This window comes from Saccoglossus kowalevskii, chromosome 19 (assembly GCF_978046115.1).
Source record: "Saccoglossus kowalevskii chromosome 19, keSacKowa6.1, whole genome shotgun sequence".
NCBI classification, from domain to species: domain Eukaryota; kingdom Metazoa; phylum Hemichordata; class Enteropneusta; family Harrimaniidae; genus Saccoglossus; species Saccoglossus kowalevskii.
The window spans coordinates 5,967,036-5,994,266 of NC_140659.1; the positions used below are offsets into that span (position 1 = coordinate 5,967,036).

At 35.2% G+C, this 27,231-nt stretch overlaps 2 protein-coding genes across 2 annotated transcripts in view; one reads left to right on the forward strand and one right to left on the reverse strand.

The window, feature by feature from the left end:
• LOC144357013 (germ cell-less protein-like 1) overlaps nt 1–11,153 on the reverse strand; it is a 31,481-nt gene extending 20,328 nt beyond the window's left edge. Inside the window, exons 1-6 of the mRNA XM_085493640.1 lie at nt 10,936–11,153; nt 9,332–9,455; nt 8,244–8,340; nt 7,647–7,744; nt 1,999–2,045; nt 708–773 (exon numbers count right to left, since the gene is read on the reverse strand). Of these exons, the coding sequence (XP_085349766.1) occupies nt 708–773; nt 1,999–2,045; nt 7,647–7,744; nt 8,244–8,340; nt 9,332–9,455; nt 10,936–11,063 (560 nt within the window). The 5' untranslated portion in view covers nt 11,064–11,153. The remainder of the gene's footprint in view (nt 1–707; nt 774–1,998; nt 2,046–7,646; nt 7,745–8,243; nt 8,341–9,331; nt 9,456–10,935) is intronic.
• A 432-nt stretch (nt 11,154–11,585) lies between these two features.
• LOC100376528 (protein SPMIP2-like) lies at nt 11,586–25,815 on the forward strand. Its single transcript, XM_002737499.4, has 5 exons — nt 11,586–11,775; nt 16,210–16,433; nt 18,526–18,584; nt 23,221–23,424; nt 23,916–25,815. The coding sequence occupies exons 1-5, from the start codon at nt 11,655–11,657 to the stop codon at nt 23,938–23,940; spliced, it is 633 nt and encodes a 210-aa protein (XP_002737545.1). The 5' UTR covers nt 11,586–11,654; the 3' UTR covers nt 23,941–25,815.
• Nucleotides 25,816–27,231: the final 1,416 nt, after the last annotated feature.

Here is a 27,231-nt window from a genome sequence, read left to right on the forward strand (position 1 = left end):
AGCACTTCCATCTATTCATTAGTCAGATCTGGAAGCCCTACCTCTTACTAGAGATGACATAAGGGAAATCAACCATCAGTGATGATCACCCTGATACTGATTGACAATACATTGGTTAATTGATTGAAGAACACCACACAGGACTGACAGTTTTTATTATCTCCATCCAATAGAACAACATTTCTCGAAACCAAATACTGTGTGCAAGTCTCAGCAGAATGTAATTTATACTGGCGAGTAAGCAAGTCAGCGAAGGGTTTGAACTCACAATCTCTCTGATGCAAGCCAAACATGCTAACCATTGTAGCACACATACACATGTTTGGGTCGAATAAAAATTACGTCTTCTTCATGTTTTCATTATAAGGGGTTAACACTACTAGCACACCGAAATAAAGTCAGACAGTTTTTCCAGAAAAGTCTGAATTATCTTGCACTGGTTTCTATGGTGATATTATTTATTATTATACATTATTATTGATAAGAATTTAAATATTGTTAATTAGTGAGTTTCTAGTGAACAATAGATTTCCATTATTCATATTAGAATAATTTCTCCCATAATGCCTTGCAATATGTGCAGTAATATACTCAGTAGCGAAAACAATTTTAATCAAACACAGACCTTTATAGACTACTGGGTACATGTGACATACTGCTTAATTATATCAACAAATTATGAATGTGATAAGAGCAGGGCTACATACCTATTAGCTACGAGGCTTAATCCATAAGCAGAGGACGCAGCATGATAAGTACATACTGTTTTTTTACTGCAAGAAAAACAAAATAGTTGCATTAAGTAATTCACAACATGTCTTGAATATGATAATTTGCACATCTAGCAGTGAAAACAATATTTCTAACAGACATTATTACTACACTCATCTATCACTCAGAAGAGCTAATTATCACTCATCCAATCATTACTATTTTTAAGAGAATTTAATAACACTGCTTCCATCTATCATGTTATTGTGTTCATGCGACTCATTTTTAGCTCCCGGGCCATTTTCCAAAACCAATGTCTGAGATACGAATGTGTTCAAATTGATTAGAGTTGTATTCATTTGGAAACCCTGTCAGATTCAACCCACATTTGTACAATTTCCTTTGTTTACATCAGATACAGGTTCAATGATGGAAATAGAATCACTGAACGCAAACAATCACACAATCTTTTCACTGACATTACAAGCTGTTGCCAATATACCTCACTAAATTATGATTATCAGGCTATGCATCAGCCAGTACTGCTTTTGTACATACTGTAAAACATGTCTTTTCAGTGAGCATGTTAGTTAAGCAATTTCTCAAATTCAAGATGTAGCTAATATAAAAGATTTCACATTGAAATATCTACATGCCATTTTAGAAAATTGGACTGATTGCATAAATTAATAGAATCTTAATTTAGTACCAACAATCTCTGTGAGAATATACTTTATTTTAAATTAGTGAATCTTGAATTAGCAAAATTACAGATTAGCTAGAATAACTAGTTAAAGAAGACACATTTTACAGTACGGTAATTTAAGAACCTGCTATGCAGTGAGAAAAATTGCTGAAATGGCATGTAGATATTTCAATGTGGAATTCTTACAACAACCTGATAATGACAAAAAACAGATTATAAGATTGAAATAGAATTTTTTCCCTGCATGCATAGTGTGCATGTTGAATTTGAAATTTACCTGCACTAACATGTTGTGAAATGCATTACTTTTAAAGTTTAAATAAAATTTACGGGTTCTCGATTGATGCGATCACGAAAGAATTGTTTTTTTCGAAGTTGTTTCACAATGTTGGTTGAACTTAATTTAGGCTTAGTGAATATAATGAGAAAATGTTGTTTCTACATGCACTGTGAGCACATTATATTTTGAGTTTACTTGCACTAGCTAATAATCTATGTGCATAGTGCAGTGTGCACCAGGGTATTTCAATCCCTGCTACATGTATAAGATTATAAGTTTGGAAAGCTAAGATTTTGAATACCTTGTTGTTTCAGTCATTATATCAGCACATTGTTGAATCAAACCATCCTGAAATAAAACAAAGTGAAATTAGTAATTATCTTGACCTTGACCAGCAATATGTAAATACCCAAAGCTAATGTTTTAGTATGTATTTGTTTTTATGGCCAAAATCGGTTTGAAGTCTTTGATATCACAAGTAATATGGGCCCTTTTATAAATAGATGCAGTATTCACAATAACAATAACTGAACATCACCAAGAAATCCCATAGGTTCAGTTGTGATTGAGGTTTTAGGGTGTCATCAAGTCACAGATTGAGTTTTCAGCATATTAGGGTGTCCTCAAGTCAAAGATGGAGTTTTCAGCATTTTAAGGTGTCATCAAGTCAAAGTTTGAGTTTTTAACATATTAGGGTGTTCTCAAGTAAATGATTGGGTTTTCAGCATCTTAGGGTGTCCTCAAGTCAAAGATGGAGTTTTCAGCATTTTAAGGTGTCATCAAGTCAAAGATTGAGTTTTCAGCATTTTAAGGTGTCATCAAGTCAAAGTTTGAGTTTTCAACATATTAGGGTGTTCTCAAGTAAATGATTGGGTTTTCAGCATCTTAGGGTGTCCTCAAGTCAAAGATCGAGTTTTCAACACCTTAGGGTGTCTTCAAGTCAAAGATGGAGTGTTCAGCATCTTAGGGTGTCCTCAAGTCAAAGATTGAGTTTTCAACATCTTAGGGTGTCCTCAAGTCAAATATTGACTTTTCAGCATATTAGGGTGTCCTCAAGTCACAGATTGAGTTTTCAGCATATTAGGGTGTCCTCAAGTCAAAGATGGAGTTTTCAGCATTTTAAGGTGTCATCAAGTCAAAGATGGAGTTTTCAGCATCTTAGGGTGTCCTCAAGTCAAAGATGGAGTTTTCAGCATTTTAAGGTGTCATCAAGTCAAAGATGGAGTTTTCAGCATCTTAGGGTGTCCTCAAGTCAAAGATGGAGTTTTCAGCATTTTAAGGTGTCATCAAGTCAAAGATGGAGTTTTCAGCATCTTAGGGTGTCCTCAAGTCAAAGATTGAGTTTTCAGCATATTAGGGTGTCCTCAAGTCAAAGATTGAGTTTTCAACATTTTAAGGTGTCATCAAGTCAAAGATTGAGTTTTCAGCATCTTAGGGTGTCCTCAAGTCAAAGATCGAGTTTTCAACACCTTAGGGTGTCTTCAAGTCAAATATGGAGTTTTCAGCATCTTAGGGTGTCCTCAAGTCAAAGATCGAGTTTTCAACACTTTAGGGTCTTCAAGTCAAAGATGGAGTTTTCAGCATTGTAGGGTGTCCTCGAGTCATCTTAGGGTGTCCTCAAGTCAAAGATTGAGTTTTCAGCATCTTAGGGTGTTATCAAGTCAAAGATTCATGCACAGAATCAAGTAAATTACAAAATCAATTTTCAATGTAAAGCATTTTCCATTAATATTAGTCTGAACATGTACACCAAACTGCCTACCCATTTGGTCCCTTATTTCAAATTTATAGTATGGCTTATTTACTCATGTTATCACTGTGTTCAAGTAAACATTAAACATTCTGTACTTGTAAGATTTGTTGTGTATCTGAAGCAGAATTTTAATCAATAATGCATAACATGATTTACTGTAGCAAAGACAAATAACATTAGATCAGTAAACTCGTAAATTGCACAAAATTGAATACATCAAAATAAAACTTAACATGGTACTTTATATTCATAATAAACCCTTCTGATTAAGATTCCTCATCTTGAATTTTCAAGGTGAATATTCCAGCGAAGCACTCCACTATCACCTTGAAGTATTTCATTAGGATTATGTGTATGTGACAATGCCCTCACAGTTTAGAATCAGTTTACCAACAGCCAATCATATTGCTTCTTTCTTCAATGCGCTTGGCCAAGATACCAAAATCTTCGAGATGGAGCCAAGTCACAAAGACGCTCCACATTGCTACTTAAGATGCACACCACCCTACCATGCATTTCTATGGGCTCTGCGTAGGCTGCTGTGAAAAGCCAGTGAAAATGGCCAAAATCAAGAAAACAGCACAAACTTAACTTTGAAGAAATCCTAAACAACCAAATTTAGGCAGAGGGTTCTCCGAACCCGCCTATTCACATAGTTCATACCCACTATAGACTCCGGTCAGTCAAAATGGCTATTTTGAACTGTAGGCATTAATCAGCGATTCTGCCAATGACGAAGTAATAGAATCTAGGTCAGGGGAAGCCCCATGACCCCAAGATTTTTTTCCCTTAAGTCACGAACCACGTGACCGAGGCCATATGGCAGCGCCATTACGGCTGGCTAATCACTCTGGTTCCTTTCTCTCTGCATCAAAGACTTAGACCAACGCTACGGAAAGAGTGGGGTGGTTGTGGAGGACCCGGAGTCTATGGTGGGTATGAACTATGTGAATAGGCAGGTTCCGAGAACCCTCTGCCTAAATTCACTACATTCAATTACCCACCATAGACTCCGGTCAGTCAAAATGACTATTTTGAACTGTAGGCAGAGTCAGACGCCGATAGATGGCAGGTTTTCCGAGCAAACAGAAAAATGATGAAAGTCACTTCCTAGTCCAGGATGAAACACTCTACAACAATCACTCAACACCTTATTTAAAACCCAAAAAGGGTGGTGTCTTACCTTGCCTGTGCTGTCTTCGGAGCAGGAAGCCAAGTGACCGTGCCCAAGAAAGCTAGCCCCAAACCCAATTCAGGGGTAGTATGCTTTCGAAGTGAAGACCGAAACAGTTCTGCATGAGGGCATAGGTCGAAAAGCAAAACCTGAGAGCTTCCGGGGGGTGCTGATGGTATAGAAATCTGTCTGCAAAAATGCTGAGACTAAATTATCGCCTATGTGCAAGTCTGACCCGCTATGACGGGAAACAACCTGAAGAGACCCTTCTCAATGGATTGGCTGTCTCTTAGGTAGTAGTTGATAAAGACGTTCTGCGTTCTCCAGAAGCCTGCCCTCAGTTTGTGCTTGAGGGGGGCGCCTGACGCTAGCATTAGCGAGTTAGTCTTCAAATAATAGGACAATCGGCTAGTCTTGTTCCGGAAACGTTCTCAATGGTGGGGGACAATTAAGGCAGACCTGAAGCAAACAAACCCACTTCGTCAAACAGGTGGACAAAGGAGTCAGCTACCTAGCCAATAGAGGGATGGTATGAATCAATCTCCCTTCCGCTACAGCAATCAGTGTATGCTCACAACCTAAAAATGTAGGCTGTGTTGTTGGAATCCATGTTTGCCTTGGCCAGGACGTTGGCAGCCCGCTCAGATAAAGCTTTTGTATGTGCGGGTCTAATGAGAGCCTCTATGCTTGTAAGTGATACCCACTGGGCTCGTTGGTAGTGCGCCGTCCGGTTGGGACAGCAGGTCCGGTAAGTCCGGAAGCACTACTGGTGTTTCGACTAGCATTTCCAACAGAAGTGGAAACTAGGCCTTGGTTGACCAATTAGGTGCGACCAATGACAATATGCAGGTGTGCATCTGTCAAAGTTTTCTCCGGTGCCCGGTGAACTAGCGGGAAGGAAGGAAAAGCATACATAACTAAGTGGGTCCACAGGTTTAGCAAAGCGACCCTGGCCCAGGCTCCTGGCGTCAGCAGGAGTGTTATGTACGTCGGGAGCTTGGCGTTTCGGGTAAAAAGTGTGGTAGTGCTAAGTGCACTGCTTTCAGTTCGAGCTGGTTGATATGGTGGTCCCGGAACTAATGCGGGGGCCATATCCTTGGGCTTGTTCGTCCAATAGGTGCGCTCCCCAACCTTGGAGGGAGGCATCTGTTACCAGAGTCATACCTGCGGCGAGTGGGTCCAAGGATATCGACATTTGGTGAAGCAGCAGCACTACCTGTTTCATCACTCTGGTGAATAGCGCCGCCATATGGCCTCGATCACGTGGTTTGTGACGCAAGGGAATAGAATCTTTGGGTCATGGGGCTTCCCCTGACCTAGATTCTATCTCTTCGCATTGGCAGAATCGCTGATTAATGCCTACAGTTCAAAATAGTCATTTTGACTGACCCTAGTCTATGGTGGGTAATTGAATGTAGTGAATTTAAATATGTTGCATATGTAGGGGTAATCTTGTGTCGCATACGACTTGTTTACCACTTCCGTGTGACTGAGAATGTTCTAGAACCGTACTGTGTCTGGGTGGAATTTTTAGAAGTTGGTTGAATAGGTAATAGGACACTGTAGAAGGCAATAGAAGGTAATGAAACAATCTAGAAATTTGTAGTAAGTTCCAGACTCATTATGTATGCTGATGTAATGGTCTATTTATAGACAGTGTGGGTATATATAGAGGAGTTGTTCAGCACTGAGATCAGATCGGAGATCTTGTTGAATTGTATTGGAGTTTAAGTATCTAGTTATTGGAGTAGTGGAGTTTTACCGCGTTATTGTACTTGATGTTTGCAGAGTATAATAATACCAGTACCATTTGAAACCGGATCTGTTGGCTCCGTGTTCGTATTTTATCATCGCCGCCAGGGAAGTCTTTCTGTTACTGTTGCCATTTTGGTATTTGAACCATCACACCTGTACTATACCAATTACGGTAATATTACGTTGCGTGTGACATCTTGTTATACTCTTCAGGGGATGTCAACAGCCATCCTAAAATACCATCTTTGAGAATTTATTGGTCTTTGTTTTCACCATGGTGGTTGCCAGGCGGTGAAAATGCCTGACCCAAGAATAAATGTCACTGCGCACAGTGGAAGCGGTGTTGGCTTGGATGTTGAGGCAATACAGCCACGATATCCATACATCATGCAACTCACTGAGATTCAGACCAAAGCTATTCAAACTATACCTAGTGCCGAGTCTGATGTGTTCGTTTTTAGTCGCATTGAAAATAGTAAATATGTTATTATGCTTTACCGGCCTTGCGACCATCAAGTGTGGTATTAGTGTTGTCACCACTGTTGAGTATTATGGAAGAGTAGGTGTTGTACCTCAAAGCTCACGATGTCACTGCAACATGTATCGGCAAAAATGAAGCCGAAGACAACAGAAATGCAAAGCTCTAAGCACTTTCTGGCAGTCATGTAACAAAGCTTTCTATTGGTCTGAAAACTTTCTATCGCACAACCACGTGACGGTGTAGTAGAGGGAGGAATGTCTGAACAGAGCAAACATTGTGCAGGCAGACGATGAAGATTCCTGTATTCACCTAATTTCCTTTACTGCCTTGTTTTGTACTCTTACACTATATCAGTGCATATAATGATAAGACTTGCATCACATTTGATCTAGCATATTTTGTTTGTTTCATTGGAGTTTCGTTTTCATCATATTTCATATATACAGCTTTACTATCGTGTATTAAATTTATATGGTGACTGTACATTCATAGCTGTATTTCCAGTGCAGTATCACGAAAGAGATCATCACCACCCCAAAACATTACTTTAATTTGACTATACTTCATAAATGACCATATATGAATGATGCTATGGCCAATGTACACAGGTATATTATTATTCCAAAAAAGCAGTTTGGACATTAAAATTGTCCACTAAATATCAAACAGCATGCTTTGGCATATATACTGATTGCAATGTCCCAGATGTCAAGATGAGTTGCAAGAAGTTAATAACACATTTACAAGTCAGTGGCAACTTTACATGTTAACAAACTGAGTACTTACCAACTGGAGTAGTGTTGCAGCTGCTAAGATAGGAACAACTTTAGATGGACTGATCATGACATCATCTCTATACAAAGAACCTAACGCTACTCTTAAAGCTGCAGGGAAACAGAGAAACAAACATTCTCAGTCAATTACTATAAACATGTTAATATAACAGGTATTCACTTCCTGCACAGTATTGTTACCTACATTATAAATTGCAAGCCCTTGACAAGTTTACGAACTATGATATTTGGAACTGTGAACGCAATGACAGGAAACAAAAGAACATAGATCGTCTGCTTGCAACACCTGCATAACATGTGTCAGCCAATAAAAGAGTACATCACTGGAGACTAGTCTGTAACACTAGCTCTGATTGGCAGCCTGCAAGACATGCATGAAATCTGTAAACTAATAAAATAGCAAATCACTAGTACTGGAGATTGGTCTGTAACATTAGTTCTGATTGGGTGCCTGGAAGACCTGCATAAATTGTGTCAGCCAATTAAAGAACATATCATTGAAGATTGGTCTGTAACCCTAGTTCTGATTGGCTGCTTGAAATAACCTACATTTGTCTGACAATTTAAAGTCACACTCAGTTATTCCTACCTTCTATATCAATGTTGTCATCTGGTATATCAATTGTGATCCATGAAGAACTGGATTCCATCCATGAACCGCTGAACATACTTGAAAAATAACCAGACTGAAATAAAAAAATATGCAATCACATTATAATCTGATGTACATGTAGGTAGATCTTTATTTGTCAGTGCAGAGAAACGAAAGGCAGGGTCGCTTTGGGAATATTCCTGATCAGTGGGCTAAACATGTTTTCTTTTCATACATCACACTGGTAACTTTGCGTTCACATCTTTTTACACTTTATTATACCATTGGAGCACAACACTTAACCCAGTTTTGGAAAACATGTGTTATTAGATTAAGCACAAGTTAGTTTAGCTTTGAGTCAGAGGGCTATTCTCGATCCAGAGTTCAGTGTTTATCTCCCAGAAGAGACTTTTGTGAGTGAACAAGGTCTTAGGGTTAAAACAATGCCCTCTGATTGCATGACGATTGATTAGAAATAAGTGAAATAGGATTACACTAAAAAGAAGTTTCAGCAAAGCAAACATCCACAGCTCTTCTACTAGTTGACTATGATCAAAACCAATAAATTAATTTGTTGAGCCATGTGTTCAACACTTTATTTTAAGATAGTCTGTTACCATTAAAACATGAAAAATATTGATCACAGAAAACCATTCAAAAATTGTTGTATAATGATTCACATACATGCTTGTCATTCATATTTAATGTTTTTACAGAAAAGAAAGGATGTGCTTCCAAGAAAACATATGCAAAATAATCTTAAAAGTGGCCACTTTGGAACATTTTCCATAGGACTATGTAAACATATTATTGCATGAATAACTTTTACTGATATTCAGAATTCTCCTATTTTTCATTACAGCTATATGTAGCCCTCATAACACTACTTCATATTTTTAGCACTAAATTTTGAGATGTAATGGAATGTTTCAACTATAGGAACCAAATGTAAACTATTCAAAAAACACATGTTTGATCAATTTTCAACGTCATTTTGTGGAGAACTTATTTTGAACATTACAGTAACATTACATTTTTTTAACGGTAACAAACTACGTTAATGACAAGCCATGTATTGTCACTACCTGGCATAAATAAACTTTGTGTAGATGCCATTCTTTTCCCAGTGCCTGTATAGTAACATCACTATTCTGACCACTCACAAATAGGGTTTCATAGATATACTTGGAAGTAGTGTGAAGCTTTTTCCTGCAAATTAAGAAAGTTAGTTCATTAAGTGAAACCTATCAGTCATAACATAGATATACAAAGGTGAAAATAAACGGTGCAAGAGTTCAAAATGTGTGGCGCAATATAACCAAAATGAAAATGAAACAATATATCATGTAGCGGACTATGTGTGTTTTTTAATACAAAAATACACAATAAAGACATTTATAATTAGAAATAATTTTAACTGACTATTCTTGGGACCAACATCAGGGCATTTTCACCTGGCATCCATCACAGTAAAAACAGTACAGTACAGAATTAACTGTGAAAAAAAAACTGATTCACAAAACTAACATACACATTACGTTTGCACACAATGCATAGGTACTTTTTCATCAATTTTTGTATTTAGTATGTTTTTTTGCTAGTGGCGTTAGGCTTAATTTGTACAAGTTGTCATCTATACATTTGTTGCTAACAACTGACAGAAATGTTCATTTGCTATTAAAAGATAAAATAAAATGTTACTGCTACTGTAATGTATTGGATTTGAACTTGAGTTTTTGCTTTCAATTTTGTGAAATGCAGAAATGTTGAAAAACCTGTTGCACTGAAAACTTTCAGTTACTTTCATGCACAGTGATACACATACCAAAAGATTGCACACAGTGTATCTATAAAGGGGCCATAGTATAGTATATAGTATAGTATATTTTATTTGACACTAAATAATATATTTTGTTACATTATCTGTGGTCAAAAGACATTAAATCAATTAAATCAATGTGCCATATGGTTCAGAATTAAAGCAGCCACTGATAATGAAATTATCAAATACACTGTAGTCTATGGTTGCTGTAGGTTTATCAGCTCCAACTGGCCTAGCTGGGTTCTAATACGAACAAGGAGATGCAGGTCCGGCCAAGTTTGTCGCCCATAAATCCTTCATTTTCTATGCCACTTCATATCATTCAAATCTATCAAAGGGCGCATAATAATGAATACGACCACTGACCGAGAATGGGAGCCACTTTCCACTTTTTAACTGACGTACAAGTGGCAGCGATCTTGTCTATCAGTTCCCATATGACGTAATGATTTCAAAAGTGAACTTTGCTCAGTAAGCTGTAATGTACATCTATGCGTAATCTTGAAATTGTATTCACATATTAGAATGGCATAGTCGATATATAAATAACCGATTTATAAATGATCATGTATTTGGTCCGTTTTTGGTAGCAAATGTGTCAACAAGTGTCATTTCAATTGTGCGTTTACTCTACGCATGGACCTGCAGCTTATCCGTAACGGGGCCTAGTTGGGTCAATCGAAGAGGTAGGCTTTAAACTACAGAAATAGTTTATGATTGAATTTGCAAACTAGGGTGACGTTGTACATACTTTTTAAATAATTTGTCAAATCTCGGCATCGTTTAAAAATTCTGAATGACAGTTATCACCGAAAAATTGGAACTTTATAACTGTTTCAGTGTTTGTGTGACAGTTTAAATACGAACCTTTTTGGTGTGTGTAGAAATTCTGGATCACTATCATTGTCACTGTCCGGTTCACATTCGTCGCGGTTTCTTTTTCTTGGCGTAGTTGTGCCTTCTGTTTTACCCCAACCCGAAACATAATTACCCATGCTGTTGCAAAACAAAAATAGTTTGAAAGTCAAAGTTTGAAATGTTTACGACGCCATTTTAAAGCCAGTACCATTAACAGCGCCATCAACGATCAGAGCCTCGTTAAGAACGTAATTGAAATTTGATAGTTTGAACATGGAATTCAAAGACAACCTTTAATTTTTCTATTAAAATTTTAAATATAACATTATTTATTAAAAGTTTTCGTGTTCTATCATAGAAATAATCAATCAAATTCACAAGGGAATACATTTGTGTTATCTAAGTGTAGAACGAGGTGATCAGACTCCCAAACTATTTATAGGGGTAATTAGATTCTAAAACATGTTCTTTTAGGAATTCTTAAAATAGATTCCCCAGCACTAACATACTTATCTTTTAAAATTAATAAATATTTAATTTTATTGGAATAAAACATTGTTGATTGACCGTTATTTACTAATTCTAATATTCCCTTGCACATCCGAGCACCCTGCTCATTAAATATGTATGATACTTAGCAACGCCCTCTAGCAACGAAAGCGCGTCTACTGACAGTGATCACCTGTAAATGAGCATGTCTATTATTTATTGCTCGAATTAGCACAACCATGTCGGCGACCGTGTTTCCATATACCCGGCGAAATTCGTACCTTTCTACAACCACAACGTCCACGTGGCGTGCCGAACGGCGAAAACATGCCATGGGTAAAGGGGCAGTGTTGTTCACAGGTAAGGGGTTTGCGGTGGTTTATCACAGTTTCGCGAAAAAAAGCATTTCGCATGAAACACGGTGTATGAACAGCATGTAACAGGCCACTGTTGTTAACATTCCAATCATTCAGGCCTTGGTACTACATTTTCCAGTATGTGCCCCAAAAGTACACATTTTCTAAAAATTTAATAGAATAGAAACGGGTTTTTAAAATATCCCTTCTTTTGGGATCCGGATCGGAATGTTTCGCTTTGACAGCGATCCGTACACGGCACTGATGTAGACATCTTAGTCATAACCGAGTAAACAATAACAACAACTGCTTATTTGTTAAACAATGTGTACGGTACAATAATCTACAGTGTTTTACCTTATACATAAATATAACGGCAGATACTTTTAGTAAATGGATCAGACCTAAAAGTAACGAAAACCCGGGAACAAGTTTGTTTACCTTTTCACTCAGCGTAAAACTACACGCAATAATCCTGACACATTGCAATATTATCCTTGTCAATTGTGGTACTGTATTGACGACGTGTTGAAACTGTAACTTAGTATGTGCTCGGACTAAAGTGGTAGCTATTTGGTTATTCAGGCGTTGCAGTTACTTGGATATCTCCTAGCTTTGACTATACAAACACACTAGCATTTCTAGTTCATTGAACGCGCAACATTTAGACAATAATGTCACTCCTGCATTATTTCGTGAAATTTTCCGAGTTACCATTGGTATCAATATTTAAGAGGAATACATGTATTGTTCGGTCTACCACAAAGGCAGTTTGTGAGTTTAGAACAGCGAATTGTACCTGCCTGTCCACGATATGTGTATTTAGTTACAAGCACATATTCATTGCCAAATTCTAGGGTCCTTGGGGTATTGAACACAATAAAAAACAACAATTCCGAATCATTTAAACTTGTGCTTTGAACTTGTACATTACACATGGCCTTTGGTTGACTTCACAGCGATAGATTTAATGGACTATACAAATGTCCTGAATATGCAACCCTCTAAGGTACAACTCTATGAATACGTGAAGAATTATCTATAGTTAGGTGTATAATCAGTCATTGTTAAAAACTTGTCCTATATACGCTATTGTCTGCATCACAAGTTCGGATCTCCACACTGAGTGTGGTCATGCATGTCTGTTTTGTCTGTCCATGGATGTACTTAGTACATCCATGGTCTGTCGCATTATAACAGTCACCTAGCTGTATAGGCATCTTTCATTCACTCCGTATTCTAAAGTGTCTTTTGTATACAAATTGAAGTGGCTTAAACAAGATAGCAGCTCATGTCATCCACACAGCCAACATAAATACCACGGAGCTATAAAAAAGTTATTTTAGCTCTGTGATGTTTAGCTCAGTTTATTTTCTTACTGGATTAACAAAACAATGGAAAACAATAGACAACAAGTTTGATTAAGGATGTAGTAGACTTTCGTTGGACAAAACAGAGAAGGCTTGATAAAAATATTACTGATTCATGACTAACAATTTTTACATGTTATTGTAGCCCTTGCAACACTCTATCAAAAAATTATGTTGTCACTATTGTCAATGTTAATTACATCACGTGACTGCTATAGTTTCTGAATTGTTTGGTTCTTTTACAAAGAGGTGAAGAAGAATTCTGTAATAAATTAGAGTACTCTGTTTTCACAGGTCAATTAGTCTTGAAATATTACTAATACTTGAAAACGATTTTACATTTTTGTTTTCAATTGGATTTCAGTCTGCTGTATGTCTACCTGTCATTTTAGACAAGCACTCCACAGATACAAAATTACTTTTTACAGGCAAAATTTATATGGTTACAAAATTTCCATAAATAATCAACAAAAAATTGATTGTAAGTCTGTGGTTACAAATTTATAACTGTTATCTTTCATTTGATAAAGTTTGTAGACAGAAACTAAATGTTTTCTGGCTCTAACCCTGTGTATTATGCAGTGACAAATCATATATACTAAAGTACCAGTAGTATTTGACCCTGAATTACCGATACCAAAGAAGTTATTAAAATTAATTAAAATGTTGGATCTAAAGTTTGTTAGGAAATTTTGTGGCATTGAAAGTTGACTCCATTTCTTTTAATCTGTAACTGTAACTTTCATTTTAATACTATATGGACAATAATGACTTTATTGAAAGCTTGGTTCTTGTGAACCATAAGGTTTAATTGAAGCAAGTGACCACATCTCTGTAAGATAATCAATTTTACTGTTTTTTTATCTTTGCCAATAACTTTGAATCAGTTTAAATCATTATTTATATTAGCCTGTCCCAAGTTTTAAGGTCACAGTGCAAACTAGCATACTCGACAGTGTTAGCACCCATGCCCGGTCAAGCACCCAGCCCCCCCCCCCAATTTTTATATTCAGGGTAACATTCGGCAAAGTGTAAATAGTCAAAAAGTGAAAGAAAATATTATGGCTGGAAGTGCTTTTCATTGAGAATTTGCTTACGATACAACACAATCGACAATGAAGATAAGGATGAAGATTTTGATTTCGACTGTGTTCCAACAGACTCTAATATTTTTAATCTTGCAAATTCGGCTGGTACGTAATTAATATTGTAATAAAATGTGCAAATCTTTGTGACCATTTCTGTTTCTTCATTGTAAAAGTCGATGACGACGCAACTAATTTTGTAATTTTATTTTCCCTCAAAGACATAATATCTGTCATATGGTGAATTAAAAATGTCATTTGCGCTCTTTATCCGAGGGCGGTGCTCGGGTAAGCAACCACCCCTGAAGAACATGATTTTCTGAGTTGAGGACACTGTAAGGTAAAATAATTGTTCATCAAGCCATTGCCAAGGTATTTAATTAATTTATTTCCTAGAAGTCTAGTTGCTAGGCAACCAACTAATTTCATCAATTAACAAAATCAAAATAAAGCTGGTGCTTAATCATTTTATTGTTGCTTCAATATTTTTAATATTTATTGACTATGACCTTCTAAAAAATGTTTTCCCAGTTGCAGTTGACAATTTTAGTGAGCAATTTTTTTAAGGCCAAATTCTTCACATTCTATTAATACAGTAACAGTTGCACTGTACAATATAAAAATATCACTAAACACAAGGTTGTAATTGGTACAAAATTACAGACACTTTATGTATTTATAAACAAATCTTCAAGATTGTCAAATAAAACAAATAATGCAAATTGGAAAATCTGCAAAATATTTTTTTTTTCACAGTCTGGTTTAATCGATTTGTGATATATGAAAATTAATTGCCAATCATCCCAATGTAGTCTGAGCACAATATAATGTTAAAGAAAACTGTCTTATCATGTATTTGACTCCAGATCTAGCATTGTCATAATTTGAACCCTAATGTATTACACTTTCTATCACTAGTTTTATATTGTAGTCTAAAATTATTCCAATCCCATCTGTCAATACAGTCTTGCCATGTATTGGTGTAGAAAATGTTGATGTAAACGTGTAAATTCGTAATTCAATTGTTTTCCTGCATATATTAACCACATTCAGTCATGTATACAAAGTATAGACAATGAGACATGCATGGCAATAACAATTGAAAGCACACCATAAATTTAATTGTATCTTTTCAAGTCTTCATGTATTGTGCAACTCTTTTGAAAAACAAACTATAAAAAAACCCTTTACAAATAAATCTTATTATTGGTCTTTAATAGCATGTTTTCTAACATGTTCTCACTTTAATGTGTTTTTTTAACTATGGGAAAATGTCCTTCATGAGATTCTTTGTATAAGCATAGTAAGATTACATTCCAAAATACCAAGATAATACTGACCCAGCCATTGTCTCAAATAATTAGGTAAAAATAATGAAAAAAATAATTAAACACTAAAAAGGTGGCGGCCCTCATCACACATTGTCATGTTCAGGTCCAATGTGATGAAAACAACGTATGTCAAATTTATTGTAAATTTACATGAAATGTCACACAGTGCATGATGACGACCAGCCTTTATCGAAAAATTATCAAAAAATGCGATGATCAAAGACTGAATACATTTTCATGTGTTCAAGAGTTGACAAATTTTGTGTTTTCTTAAAGTCATATTTTCAGGCAAATTAAGACAATTTGATATTAACTTTTTGAGTCAACGTTTCACAAAAATACATGTAATTTCTTTAATATTTCAATTTTTTTCCAAAATTCTAATCCACATCTGTACAGTAGGAAATAATGTCCTTTTGGTCCAAAATTAGCAAAAACATATCAGTCAAAATCATGAAAATTAGCAAAAATGTTGGACCAAAATTTTGGTAGGAAAACCAAAGAGATCTCTTTTTTTTCAAAAAAAGTAATTAAGGTTACAAGCATTTTTATGAATATACACTTATGTATATATGGCGATACTTACCGGTATTTTTACATTATAAAATTTTATAATATATTAAACAAAATTATTTGTTCTGTTCTATTGCAGGCCCTGATGGAATCGATGACTACAGGGTAAATGTGGTACGTGATGGCCGTCATGTTGGTATCGGGACAATGTCCAGGGAAGGAAGCAGTGAATTAAAATATCTATATCGTGCCGCCTTAAGAACACCACATCCAAGACCCAAATCATCTCAAGTAGGCGAGATAGGGTGGGGTATTCCTTCATACACTGACAGACGTTTACTTAGAACTGGTATGCAAATCAAGGTAAGATGGTTGCCATGCCAATGAATGAAAATGAGAAATGCATAATTTGTCATGACCCTTAAGCTCGCTAGGAATTCAATATATTATAGAGAATATATCATATATTATATAGATAATATCAAAAAGCATCAAAGCTATGGTAATGCTTTTGATCACACACCTCTATATCAGATAGACAGAAGGTTAGCCTGTTGCAAACATGTGGCAATTTCATTATTTGAAGAAAAGCATCTTGAGCCTTTTCATTTATGTATTAAATTGGTTCACAGGAGTTTATAAGTGTCATCGTCGTCAGAACTGTGCTTTAGCTCACAACAATGAAAGTTTACATATTGGTGATTCATACAATTGCCAAACTTATGTGTCATGTTAAATGGAAGTTGTTTTTTGTGGTGATAAAATACTATGTTAAACATAAGCCATCCTGTGACCAATATTTATGATTTTAACTGTATAGACTAACCAGTAAACTTAAAGCGTGTGTTCGAATTTCTTGTAAGCAAACAAAGTATTTTACACACGTTGAATACGACGCTATGAGTCCCATATCGAACAGGACGCGGCACGACGACCGTCGTCCTTTAACAATACCGTAATAGAACTACAGTTCTATTACTGTTAAGTTTACTTTACAATACGTATATGCACAGTTGTGATGACAATGTTGCTTTAACATGTTTTAATTTTACTATCAACCTTTATATGTATAGATTTACTAAGCATGATTATTATAAAAGAACCATTTTATATTATTTCATTGGAAATGGTAATATGAGTAATGTTATTTCACTTGTGTTGTAGATTCCCTCTATTAACTATTGTAATAAAAGTCACCATTATGGATTATCTGTCAATTATAAATTATTAAATTCTCGTTAAGAGGCAATAATACAAGACTTCTTAATTAAATGTTGTCCCACTTTTTAGTTTTAATTTCCTGTTATGTTAGGCTGTGAATTATTAAAATAGAATAATTGCTACCATGTCTGGTTTCAATAATAAATGTCATAAATTGCGTTTAATTAATATGTAAGAGGTTGTCCAGAAATAATAATATAATAAAAATGGTTGTAAAAGTCAATTTCTTTTTGAATGTTTAAGGAGGAAAATTGTATTCCGGGTGTAGCAGTGACAATATTTAGAGTGTGGGTCCCATGCTACATATACAACCCATGTAAAATACATTATTTGTGAACACATAATTTGGAAGATGCAGCATGATTACACACTGTGGTGCGTTAATATTAAAATTAAACAATTATTTCAGTATTCTCTCATCAGTATTTCTGTTTTGTTTTGTTTTTGAGAAAACACAAATTCAAATAAATTCATTTTTCTACAAGAACATTTCGCCATTAAATAATCATCATATTAGGATAGAGTTATAAATAATAATTGTGTTATAGGTTATTCCAGCAGCATTTCCATTCATATTATATGTGAACAATAGAATTTTTTGAATATATTTCAAAGTTAAAATATATATGCAGTGTATTTTAAACTTAAAATATATATGCAGTGTATCAAGTTAAAGCGTGTTTGAATTTCATGTTAACAAACAATGTATTTTATATGCGTTGTGTACGTTACTACTAACGTCCCATATCAAACACGACGCAATGCGATGCACTACCCTTTAAAATTTAAAAAACACATCACTCACTCATGGAAGACTTGCCACATATCAATATTGAGTATCAGTACAAATAATTTGAACAAAACGAAATAAATTTGGCACCTAATTAGACTTTTGTGCCTCCAATTGTGATGGCAGAGGTTATATTTGTATTATTGTTTTTTTTTTTTTTTTATATTATTTTTTTATTGTTTTTATGTTTGATAGTTTCAAAAAACAGAGTACAATTAACAACTCAACACCACCCTAACACATTCAGAAACACCTTTAAGCGCAGTTTGTCGTGCAGCATGTGTTCAAATTTCATGTAAATTAACAATGTATTTTACACGCATTTTATACGTCGCTATGAGTCCCATATCGAACAGAACGTGACACGACGACTGCCGCCCTTTAAAATTGTTTAGCTCATTTCATTTTCTGTCTTGTAAACCAATTGTATTGAATTTCTTTTAGACTGGTGAATTTCGACAAGCTGCCGAAGACAGACACACACATCTTTATCAAAATCCATGGTAAGTTGCTATGCAACCAGACTGTGCATTTCCAAGCAACAGGTGGTTGTTTCAAAATGTCGGCCGTATACTGAAAGGTCATTATTGGGTCACTATTATATTCAATTACTCAATATGGCCAGCGGGGCAGTAGTTCTTGAGTTGTTTATGTTTATTTTCTGATTTTTTTAAATATTAGTTCAAACAAAATGTTTACTTCAAAATGTTCAGTGAAAAATTTCACAGAAAATAATCAACATTATCATATTTTTCTCTATTAGAAAGGTCAAAATATGTAATATTTTAATTTGCTTTATGTGCGTTTTTAATAGAGCAGATATGGTAATTATTTTTTTATAATAATTTCTAAAATACTTGCATACTGCAAGTTATTTATAAGGTTCCACCTTAAGCAAAGTTACTAAAATGAATGATTATGTTTTATTTTAAAATAATTTTTTGAATACATATATAATTCTGTCATTCGGTGATATATACCCGGTAAACAAGTTATTCTGTAATTAAGCAATAATTTATTCTCTTGCATGGATGATTGGATACAACAGAAGCGCAACATCTATCAATAATTGGCAATGTGAAATTTGAATGGTGTGGGTTGTCACGCAGCGAATGTTTAATTCTTGTTTAAAGAAAAGTGTATTTTAAAGGCTTTTTATATGATACACGTTGAATATGATGTGGCGTGGAGACCATTGTCCTTTAAGTGATGTGTATATTATATACAGTACGTTGACAATACCTTGAAATGCACCAGTGAGTGTTTGTTTATACCTGACACTGTTGCTAGGATACAGGAATAATATTTGCTCATTAACTACTTGAACTTTACCATTAGTATAAGATACGTTACGCTTCTGTCTGATCTGTTGAATAACCAATTGGATGTAGATATAGGCATGCAAAGATTCGTAACTTGAACCGCATCTAATACGTACTTAGTATATAGTAAATCTGCAGCACTCCTATTAAAGGACAGTATTTCTCAATGACATAATGGTCGTCGTGTAACTTGAATTTTTGTAAACTAACAATGTATTTATTTTGCATTGTGAATGTTCATATGGATCCCATATCGCAAAGGTCATGGTGCAATAACCACCACCCTTACAAAGGTTCTGACTGCATCAGCAGCATGTGAAGTACACATGGTTTATATTGCCTTCTGACTCTGACTTCCCTGTTCATTTTGGCTATCCTTAGAGTCTTTCAGCAGGCCATGTGTGGGTATATACATGAATTTCAAGCTATATACGTTGTGATAATAATAACCTCCTTTTTAGTCCCCGTTCAGACGAAGTCCTAAAACGGGGATTTATAATTCGGTCTCCGTCCGTCTGTGTGTCCGTCCGTCCGGAGTCATATCTCAGAATCCCTTGGACCGATTCCATTCATTCTTTGCATTTGACTAGTACTGTATGTGGGACATATGCACATGCAGTAGTTTAGCGATTCGATTCAAAATGGCCGACAGGCAGCCATCTTTTTTTTTGAAAATGTTGTATTTTGGACATGCTTTGTCAGTTTTCATTCAAATTTAGTACATAGATCATACATGTTAGGATACATGTCCCCGACCGTTCGTGAGTTCCTGAGTTTGTCCGTCCATCTGTCCGAGTCTGTCCGTCCGTGTGTCAGTCTGTCCAACGTCATATTTCAGAATCCTGTGGAACGATTCTGTTCATTCTTTGCATGTGCCTAGTACCTTATGCGGGACATATGCACAATTCAAATGGCCGATTCAAATGGCCGACTGGCAGCCATCTTGTTTTTTGAAAATGTTGTATTTTGGACATGCTTTGTCAGTTGTCATTAAACAAGGTACATAGATTAAACATGTTAGGATACATGTCCATAACGATTTATTTCGCAATTGGATCAAAGATGGTCGACTGGCAGGCATCTTGTTTTGTTTTTTTATGCGGTATCTTGGACGTGCTCGATCAGTTTTCATTCAAACTTGGCACATACATGTACTTTAAACATGTTACGATGCATGTCCATGACAATTTGGCCGATTGACAGCCATCTGACTTTTTGACCTTACTACTATATTTCCACAATTTATGTACCATTTTCATTCGTATTTGGCACATACATCATACATATCAGTGTGTTTCATAATCAGATCAAAGATGGCCGAATAACGGCTGTTTTTATTTTTGGCCATATTACTACTACACGAAACAAGTGTTTTGATGTAAATAAACAATCTGTTGTATACGCCATTTCGAACTCAATTTTCAACGACACGCTCCGTTCAATCCCTCCGCTATAATATGACGAGCACAAAGAGAAATTTCAAAAATTTAACGGGGACTGTGTCATTTTCAATGACTTGTAATTTTAACCTTTTCACCGCCAGACTTTCTCGCCAAAATTATTCTGCATTTTTTTCTCATATTCTGGATCTCATAATTTTGGAGCCAACAGACTAAATTTGAGTAAATTTTCAGTTTTCACTCAAAAAATTGGGCTATTTTTGTCCCAGTCTTTTGAAGGAAAGTGCAGACTATTTTGTGAATTTGTGATGAAAAGAAGAAACTGGTGGTAAAAAGGTTAATATACCTTGATCTTTAAATTTTACAGCCATGAATTTCAAGCTTTTTGTCTGTGTACGTTGTGATAAAGTGATTAAGCAAACCTCATTTTAATTTTAATCATATTATACCAAAATAAATAAAATATTAAAATCAATATCAAGATTTGTATGTTCAAGTGGCATGTACAAATATAATTATTATAATGTCAATAGATCATATTTGTTTATATAGGAATAATTAATTTATATATTTATTTATGGTAGGTAATCAATCAATAGTATCAATCAAAGTAATTAATCAATCAACTAAACAAGCAAGTGATTTACTTATTATTTGGTGTTTCATTTCTTAGGTATCGTCCACCTCATACAGGAACACCATTAAGCAGAGTCAGTGCATATAATACATGTAGTGTTAACAGTAGTTCTACAATCATACCACTCACACTTTAGTTTCTATGGATACAAGGCATTTTTATAGTTGAATAAATAAGTTATTGATAGTCAGAATATAGCGTGTTGAATTTGTGAAACGTTGCTCAGTGTTTATGTTATATGGCTGTGATAACTGGATGACAAGCCACTCTAAAAAAACTAGTTGTTTGCATGTAAATATAGTTACCCAATCAAGTTTCAGGTGCTTAACCTCTTCAATGGCAAAGTCAACTTTTGGTACCTTGGGCAAAATAGCAAGGTTAATTTTTTGTGGCTGTTAAACAGCAGTCAAAGTCATAACTTTTTACAGCTTAAAAATGATCGATGACGATTAGGCCATGCCCAAAATTTAATTGTTCAGGGAATTCATGTTCAGTACCTGCAGATAATAATAATATTACCGTAACTATTTGTGATGCATTTTTACAATAATATTGATGCATAACACAATGGTCATTATGTTCAATAATCCGAAATAAAATCTGAGTTGGGCTAAAATTGTTTTTGTTTTTATTTTAGCCAGAATAAATTTTCGCTAAAATCAATTTTTGGGTATTTTGTATGGAATTTATTTTCACTGATTTCTGGCGAGTTAAATGTAAAATATAGGAAAAATGGTATATTCGCTGGCTTTTATTTTCACTAAATCATTCCTTCAGCGAAAATAGTGAAAATAAATTCCAACACAAGCGCATGTAAACCATTGATTGCATTAATGTATACTGAGTAATTTAAATATAATTATTTTGCCCACAGACTCATTCCTGTCATTTACATAAGCACATCATGTGCTACTACTACCATGATAGAGCAAATATTATAAGGTTATTACGAAGATACCTCAAAGTATGCACGAAGACAGTACAGCGGCAGTATTGACCGACGCGCAGCGAAGGTCGATGCGACAGCGTACTGTCTGAGTGCATACTTTGAGGTATCTTCATAATAACCTTATTATTATACATCTTTTCCTACCAAGGATACATCATGGGAATGCCGAAATCAGCGAACTTCTTTGTATGGAGTCCGGTCAAACCCTTGTGGCAGCCATGTTTGTCTTTATTATTAGAAGACGCTTATTTGGAATTAGCATTTCCTAATATGGTAGGATGAAAATACCCCGTAAAATACCGCAAAATTACGACACGCTGTAACGTATGGCGTTACGGTGACAGATGTATAATAAAATATTTTATTTTATCCGTATTATTTATTTTTTTCAAGTTTTTTGTGCATATATCAGATTTTTATCAGATTGGACCAGTCTGATTAAAATAACGTATGTTTTGTTGTTTTTTTCATTTTTTTTGGAAATATATATTTATTTATTTCATGTTTTTATTAGCTGGAAGTATTTGTTAATTTTGAAAGCCAAAATAAGATGCAATAAAAAAAAACAATTAATTATAAAATAATAACAATTAAATTAAATTTGAAATTAAAAAAAGATACGTGCTGTTACCATACCTAAGATTGAATCAAATTGTGTGAGGATGTGGTTTATAAAACTGGTCTCTAATACATTGTAATTATTACTGATTTTATTTTTTTCATAAATTTTCTCTTGTCAATTTAGTTATTTATAATATTAATATAAAAACATATAAATATATATTTTGAGATTGTTCAGGAATTATCTTGAATCGCTTGTTTTTCACTCAGGTATCCACCACCACAAAGAAGTGCATCACAGGCGAGCCAGTCACCCCTTCTTCCATATCGCCCCAAAACTGTACATGATTTCCGTCAAAATGATTCTCATCATCATCATCGTTCTTCTCATCCACTTTCAAGACCCTCTACAGCATCTACTAGTCGTAGTAATAGAATTAGTTCACAACTGAAGGCTACAGATTATCACTACCAGTAAGTTATTTATATTATATACATTTTATGATAAGTGTATGCAACTTGGATTTATGTAAGGCGATGACATTATCTTGCATACTTTTTATGTGCATCTTATGTCAATAAAAGTATGCCTTCTATGGCAACTCATTAAAAGTATGCCCTCTATGGCAATTCAATAAAAGTATGCCTTCTATGGCAATTCAATAAAAGTATGCCTTCTATGGCAACTCTATAAAAGTTTCCGGCGTCCTTTGCGAATGGCAAGTAGGACGAAGGTAACTGCTAATCGCCATAGTGTTCCACTGGGCCGGTTTTCTGGCCCAAAAGCATGTGACTAAGTGACGTAATTTGAAAACATTCCAGCACATTTCAGTCACTGATTGCCTATGATAACAAAAACAGTTGATTTTGTCATTATTCATTCCTACATTAAAAACATTTATTTTAAAACATTTATCAACAATTTCTTTTTCTTACTAACAATTTTATTTTTCTCTTTGTTCCAGAATATCTCCAGTACCGGACTACTGAATTATATCTTGCTGATTGTCCCCCTCCTCCCCCTCCTCCTCCTCCTCCTCCTCAAATGACAATATGACTTTGTTACACTGCAGATTTTGTTAATGCCAAGATTGCTTCTATTCTACAATTGTTAAGTACACTTGTTTAGGACAGTGATCGTCATGCAGCGTGTATTCAAATTAGGGAATGAACATTTATTATTCCTAGGGGGGGGGTCAATTCTTGGTGCTTTTTCAAAATAATCAATGACCCCTCCCCCCTTTTTTTCCGCTTTTAGAAAAATGAAAATATGTAAACCCCCTCTATATATATATATATCAATAAAAGGCGTAAAGAAAAAAAATTTTGTCTCAATCTTTAAGAGAAAAATACCCCCCAGCTAAAATGTCACCCCCCCTATCGTGTCTTTGGAGAATATTCTGACCCCCACCCCTCCCCTCTGTTTTGCCCGACCCCCTCAGGAATAATAAATGGTCATTCCCTTATATTCTATGCTGTACAAAGCATGGAGTAAATAAATATGCAAATTTTCCACAATCAATTGATTAATGAGTATTTTACAAAATTCTCCAACATATCTGCAGTGCAGAGGCTATTATATTAATTATTGGACCAACATTTTGAAAATATTTTACATGCTGAAAGTCACAGATAAAATGAATGAATCACATCTTGACGTATTTATTTTCCACCACCTGCCAGATATAATCATTAATTAATTAGTTAAATATCATTAGTTTATGTCAGTTATACCAGAGGTACATTACTTGGGGTTTGCAACTCGCATAGTACTGTATGGTGACATCATGTCAAGATCTCATTCAAGTCTCTTCTCGTAGATAGCGAGACTAAGGCTACGACCTTTGACATGACACATATCAATGTTCAAGGTTTGTAATGAAAAAATAAAACTTTTCTTGTCACTATCATAGTGAAAAATGTAATACATCGAAAATGTACAGAAAATATAGTTCTCGTAATCCGTCATATCGTGGGCAGCTATTTTGATCCACCTGGACATCCCAGTATCCTAGTTACCTCGGGCATGCGCAATCTCATTTTTCTGAGTTGGAATGCTTATGCGAGAGCGAGATTGTGACGGGATCTTGGTATCATGTCACCATAGTTACAAACCCCAAGTAATGTACCTCTGGTTATACATAGATATGTACAAAAAATTGAAATTCCTGATAAAAAATATAGGTTGGTAAGTGTTGTTTTACCAACAATCGATTTATTTGAAATTTGTTAAAACTGTTTTTTTTTTACATTCTTAACTGTAGGATGGTTTTAAATCTCAACTTAACAAATATTCTAAAATTCTGGTTGTGCCAAAGAGCAAATTTTGTACCATGTATGTTTAGAACACTGACACTTTCACACTATAAGGTGCGATTACAGTCATAAACAATGAATGTCTCAATGAAATGTGCTTTGCAGTGTCCAGATATTATTGGTCATTTGAATGCATATTAATGAGCTTCATTTACATAATTATTTCACAACTCTTTTGTCGTAAGTGCTAGTTATACACTGCATTTAATCAACAGGGTATGATTTGTACATAACTTTGAAATTTTCAATTATATAGCACTTAGATTAGTATTTTTATCCTTTATCTTTCAAAATCAGTTTTGTTTGTGAAAAAGAAAATGTTTGTTTAAACTTAAACTCACGTAATAAGTACGTAGAGCTGCGTTATTGATACCAGCAACTGCACTTAATCATGTTTATGGTGATACGTTTGTAGTCATGGTCACCAAATTTTGTTTATGAATTTATTACTATATTTCAATGATATATTTTAATTCTTGTGGCATTATTTAATTACTTATTAATTATACATTACCATTTTGTAATAAAGTTGCTACAAGAAGTTCATAATCCGTTAATATAATTTGTAACTTTTTCACATGCTTGTACTAGAGTATATGACTTGGCGTTTGAAAATCTGGTATAAACTCTGCTGGTTGGTAATCATTCAAACATCCTGGACACTTTTCTTATGCAGCTTTCTTCATTAATAGTAAAAGTAGCCTGACAACGTCAATTGAGTTGCACCCTCTGGGGTGCTCCAAACTCAACACATGCCTGATAGAACGATGTTGTTTTTCACTTCTCCTGACGATTATTTGTCACAATCAATTTGCAGGAACACCAGATAGCCATCAAAAAGTAATCATTCACAGTAGAGTTTATTTGTTTGTTGACATAATGTCTGATAAGGTGCTGGCAAATTCCTGGCCAATGTGTATCATCTTATTGAAAACATTCTGATTTTTGATGACAATGCAAACATAGCTTTACCATGACCACCAAAATGAATATTCATTGAACCCATTGCAAGAAGTCGTGAACTTTGCGAGTTCGCAGTATTGATCTTGCCGACAAGTCGTACACTATTCTGTCAGGTGTTAGTGAGGTCTGATGCCGTTCGGCCGGCGATAGCCTACATGTCAGGCTGTAGTAAAAGGAACAAGAAAAGTAGTATAAAGTTTATAGATAACAATTACTGTATCTTCCTGGCATGAGGTGTTTTGGGTTGTTTTGTATAAAATTTATTTTCACTTATTTTTGTCAAGTTGAGTGTACAATATAGGAAAAAAGGCTATATTTGCTGGGTTTTATTTTCACTGAATCATCCCTTCAGCTAAGTGAAAATAAAGTATAAATAAAGCTAACCTAGTCGTGACCTCGATGGGGTTCGTAACCAGTCTTGTGATTGGTTGTTGACAAATGCTGAACAGGCCACGCCTCCAACTGTGCCCTGCGTTCGGGCAAACCGTTAGGAATTCCAAAATGGAGCAAATTTGTGTAGTTTTCTTGATTTATTCTGCAGATATCGGTAAAATGTAGGTAGGGCTTTGGCGAAATTTGAAGAAGCAACTAATATTCTTCAACCTGGTATTTTTTTTAGATTTTATTTTTCATTCTTTTCGTCCGTTTTTTCGAGTTTAAAAAATGTGAGCTGGCTGGAGCCTTCATCCCTTGTCTATTTCGTACACTGGATACCAGCCGATACCCCCCCCCCCCCGCTCATACAGACTGCGTATTACAGTTGATTATAGTTCCTGGGCTCCCTGTGGTCTATTTTTTACACTAGATACCAGCCGATACCCCCCCCCGCTCATAGAGACTGCGTATTACAGTTGATTATAGTTCCTGGGCTCCCTGTGGTCTATTTCTTACACTAGATACCAGCCGATACCCCCCCCCCGCTCATAGAGACTGCGTATTACAGTTGATTATAGTTCCTGGGCTCCCTGTGGTCTATTTTTTACACTAGATACCAGCCGATAC

Coding starts and splice junctions, on each gene's coding strand:
- LOC100376528 (XM_002737499.4), top strand. CDS start 11,655: ATGTCGGCGACCGTGTTTCCATATACCCGGCGAAATTCGTACCTTTCT. Junction 16,434..18,525: donor GAACTGGTATGCAAATCAAG/GTAAGATGGTTG, acceptor AATTTCTTTTAG/ACTGGTGAATTTCGACAAGC. Junction 23,425..23,915: donor GCTACAGATTATCACTACCA/GTAAGTTATTTA, acceptor TCTTTGTTCCAG/AATATCTCCAGTACCGGACT.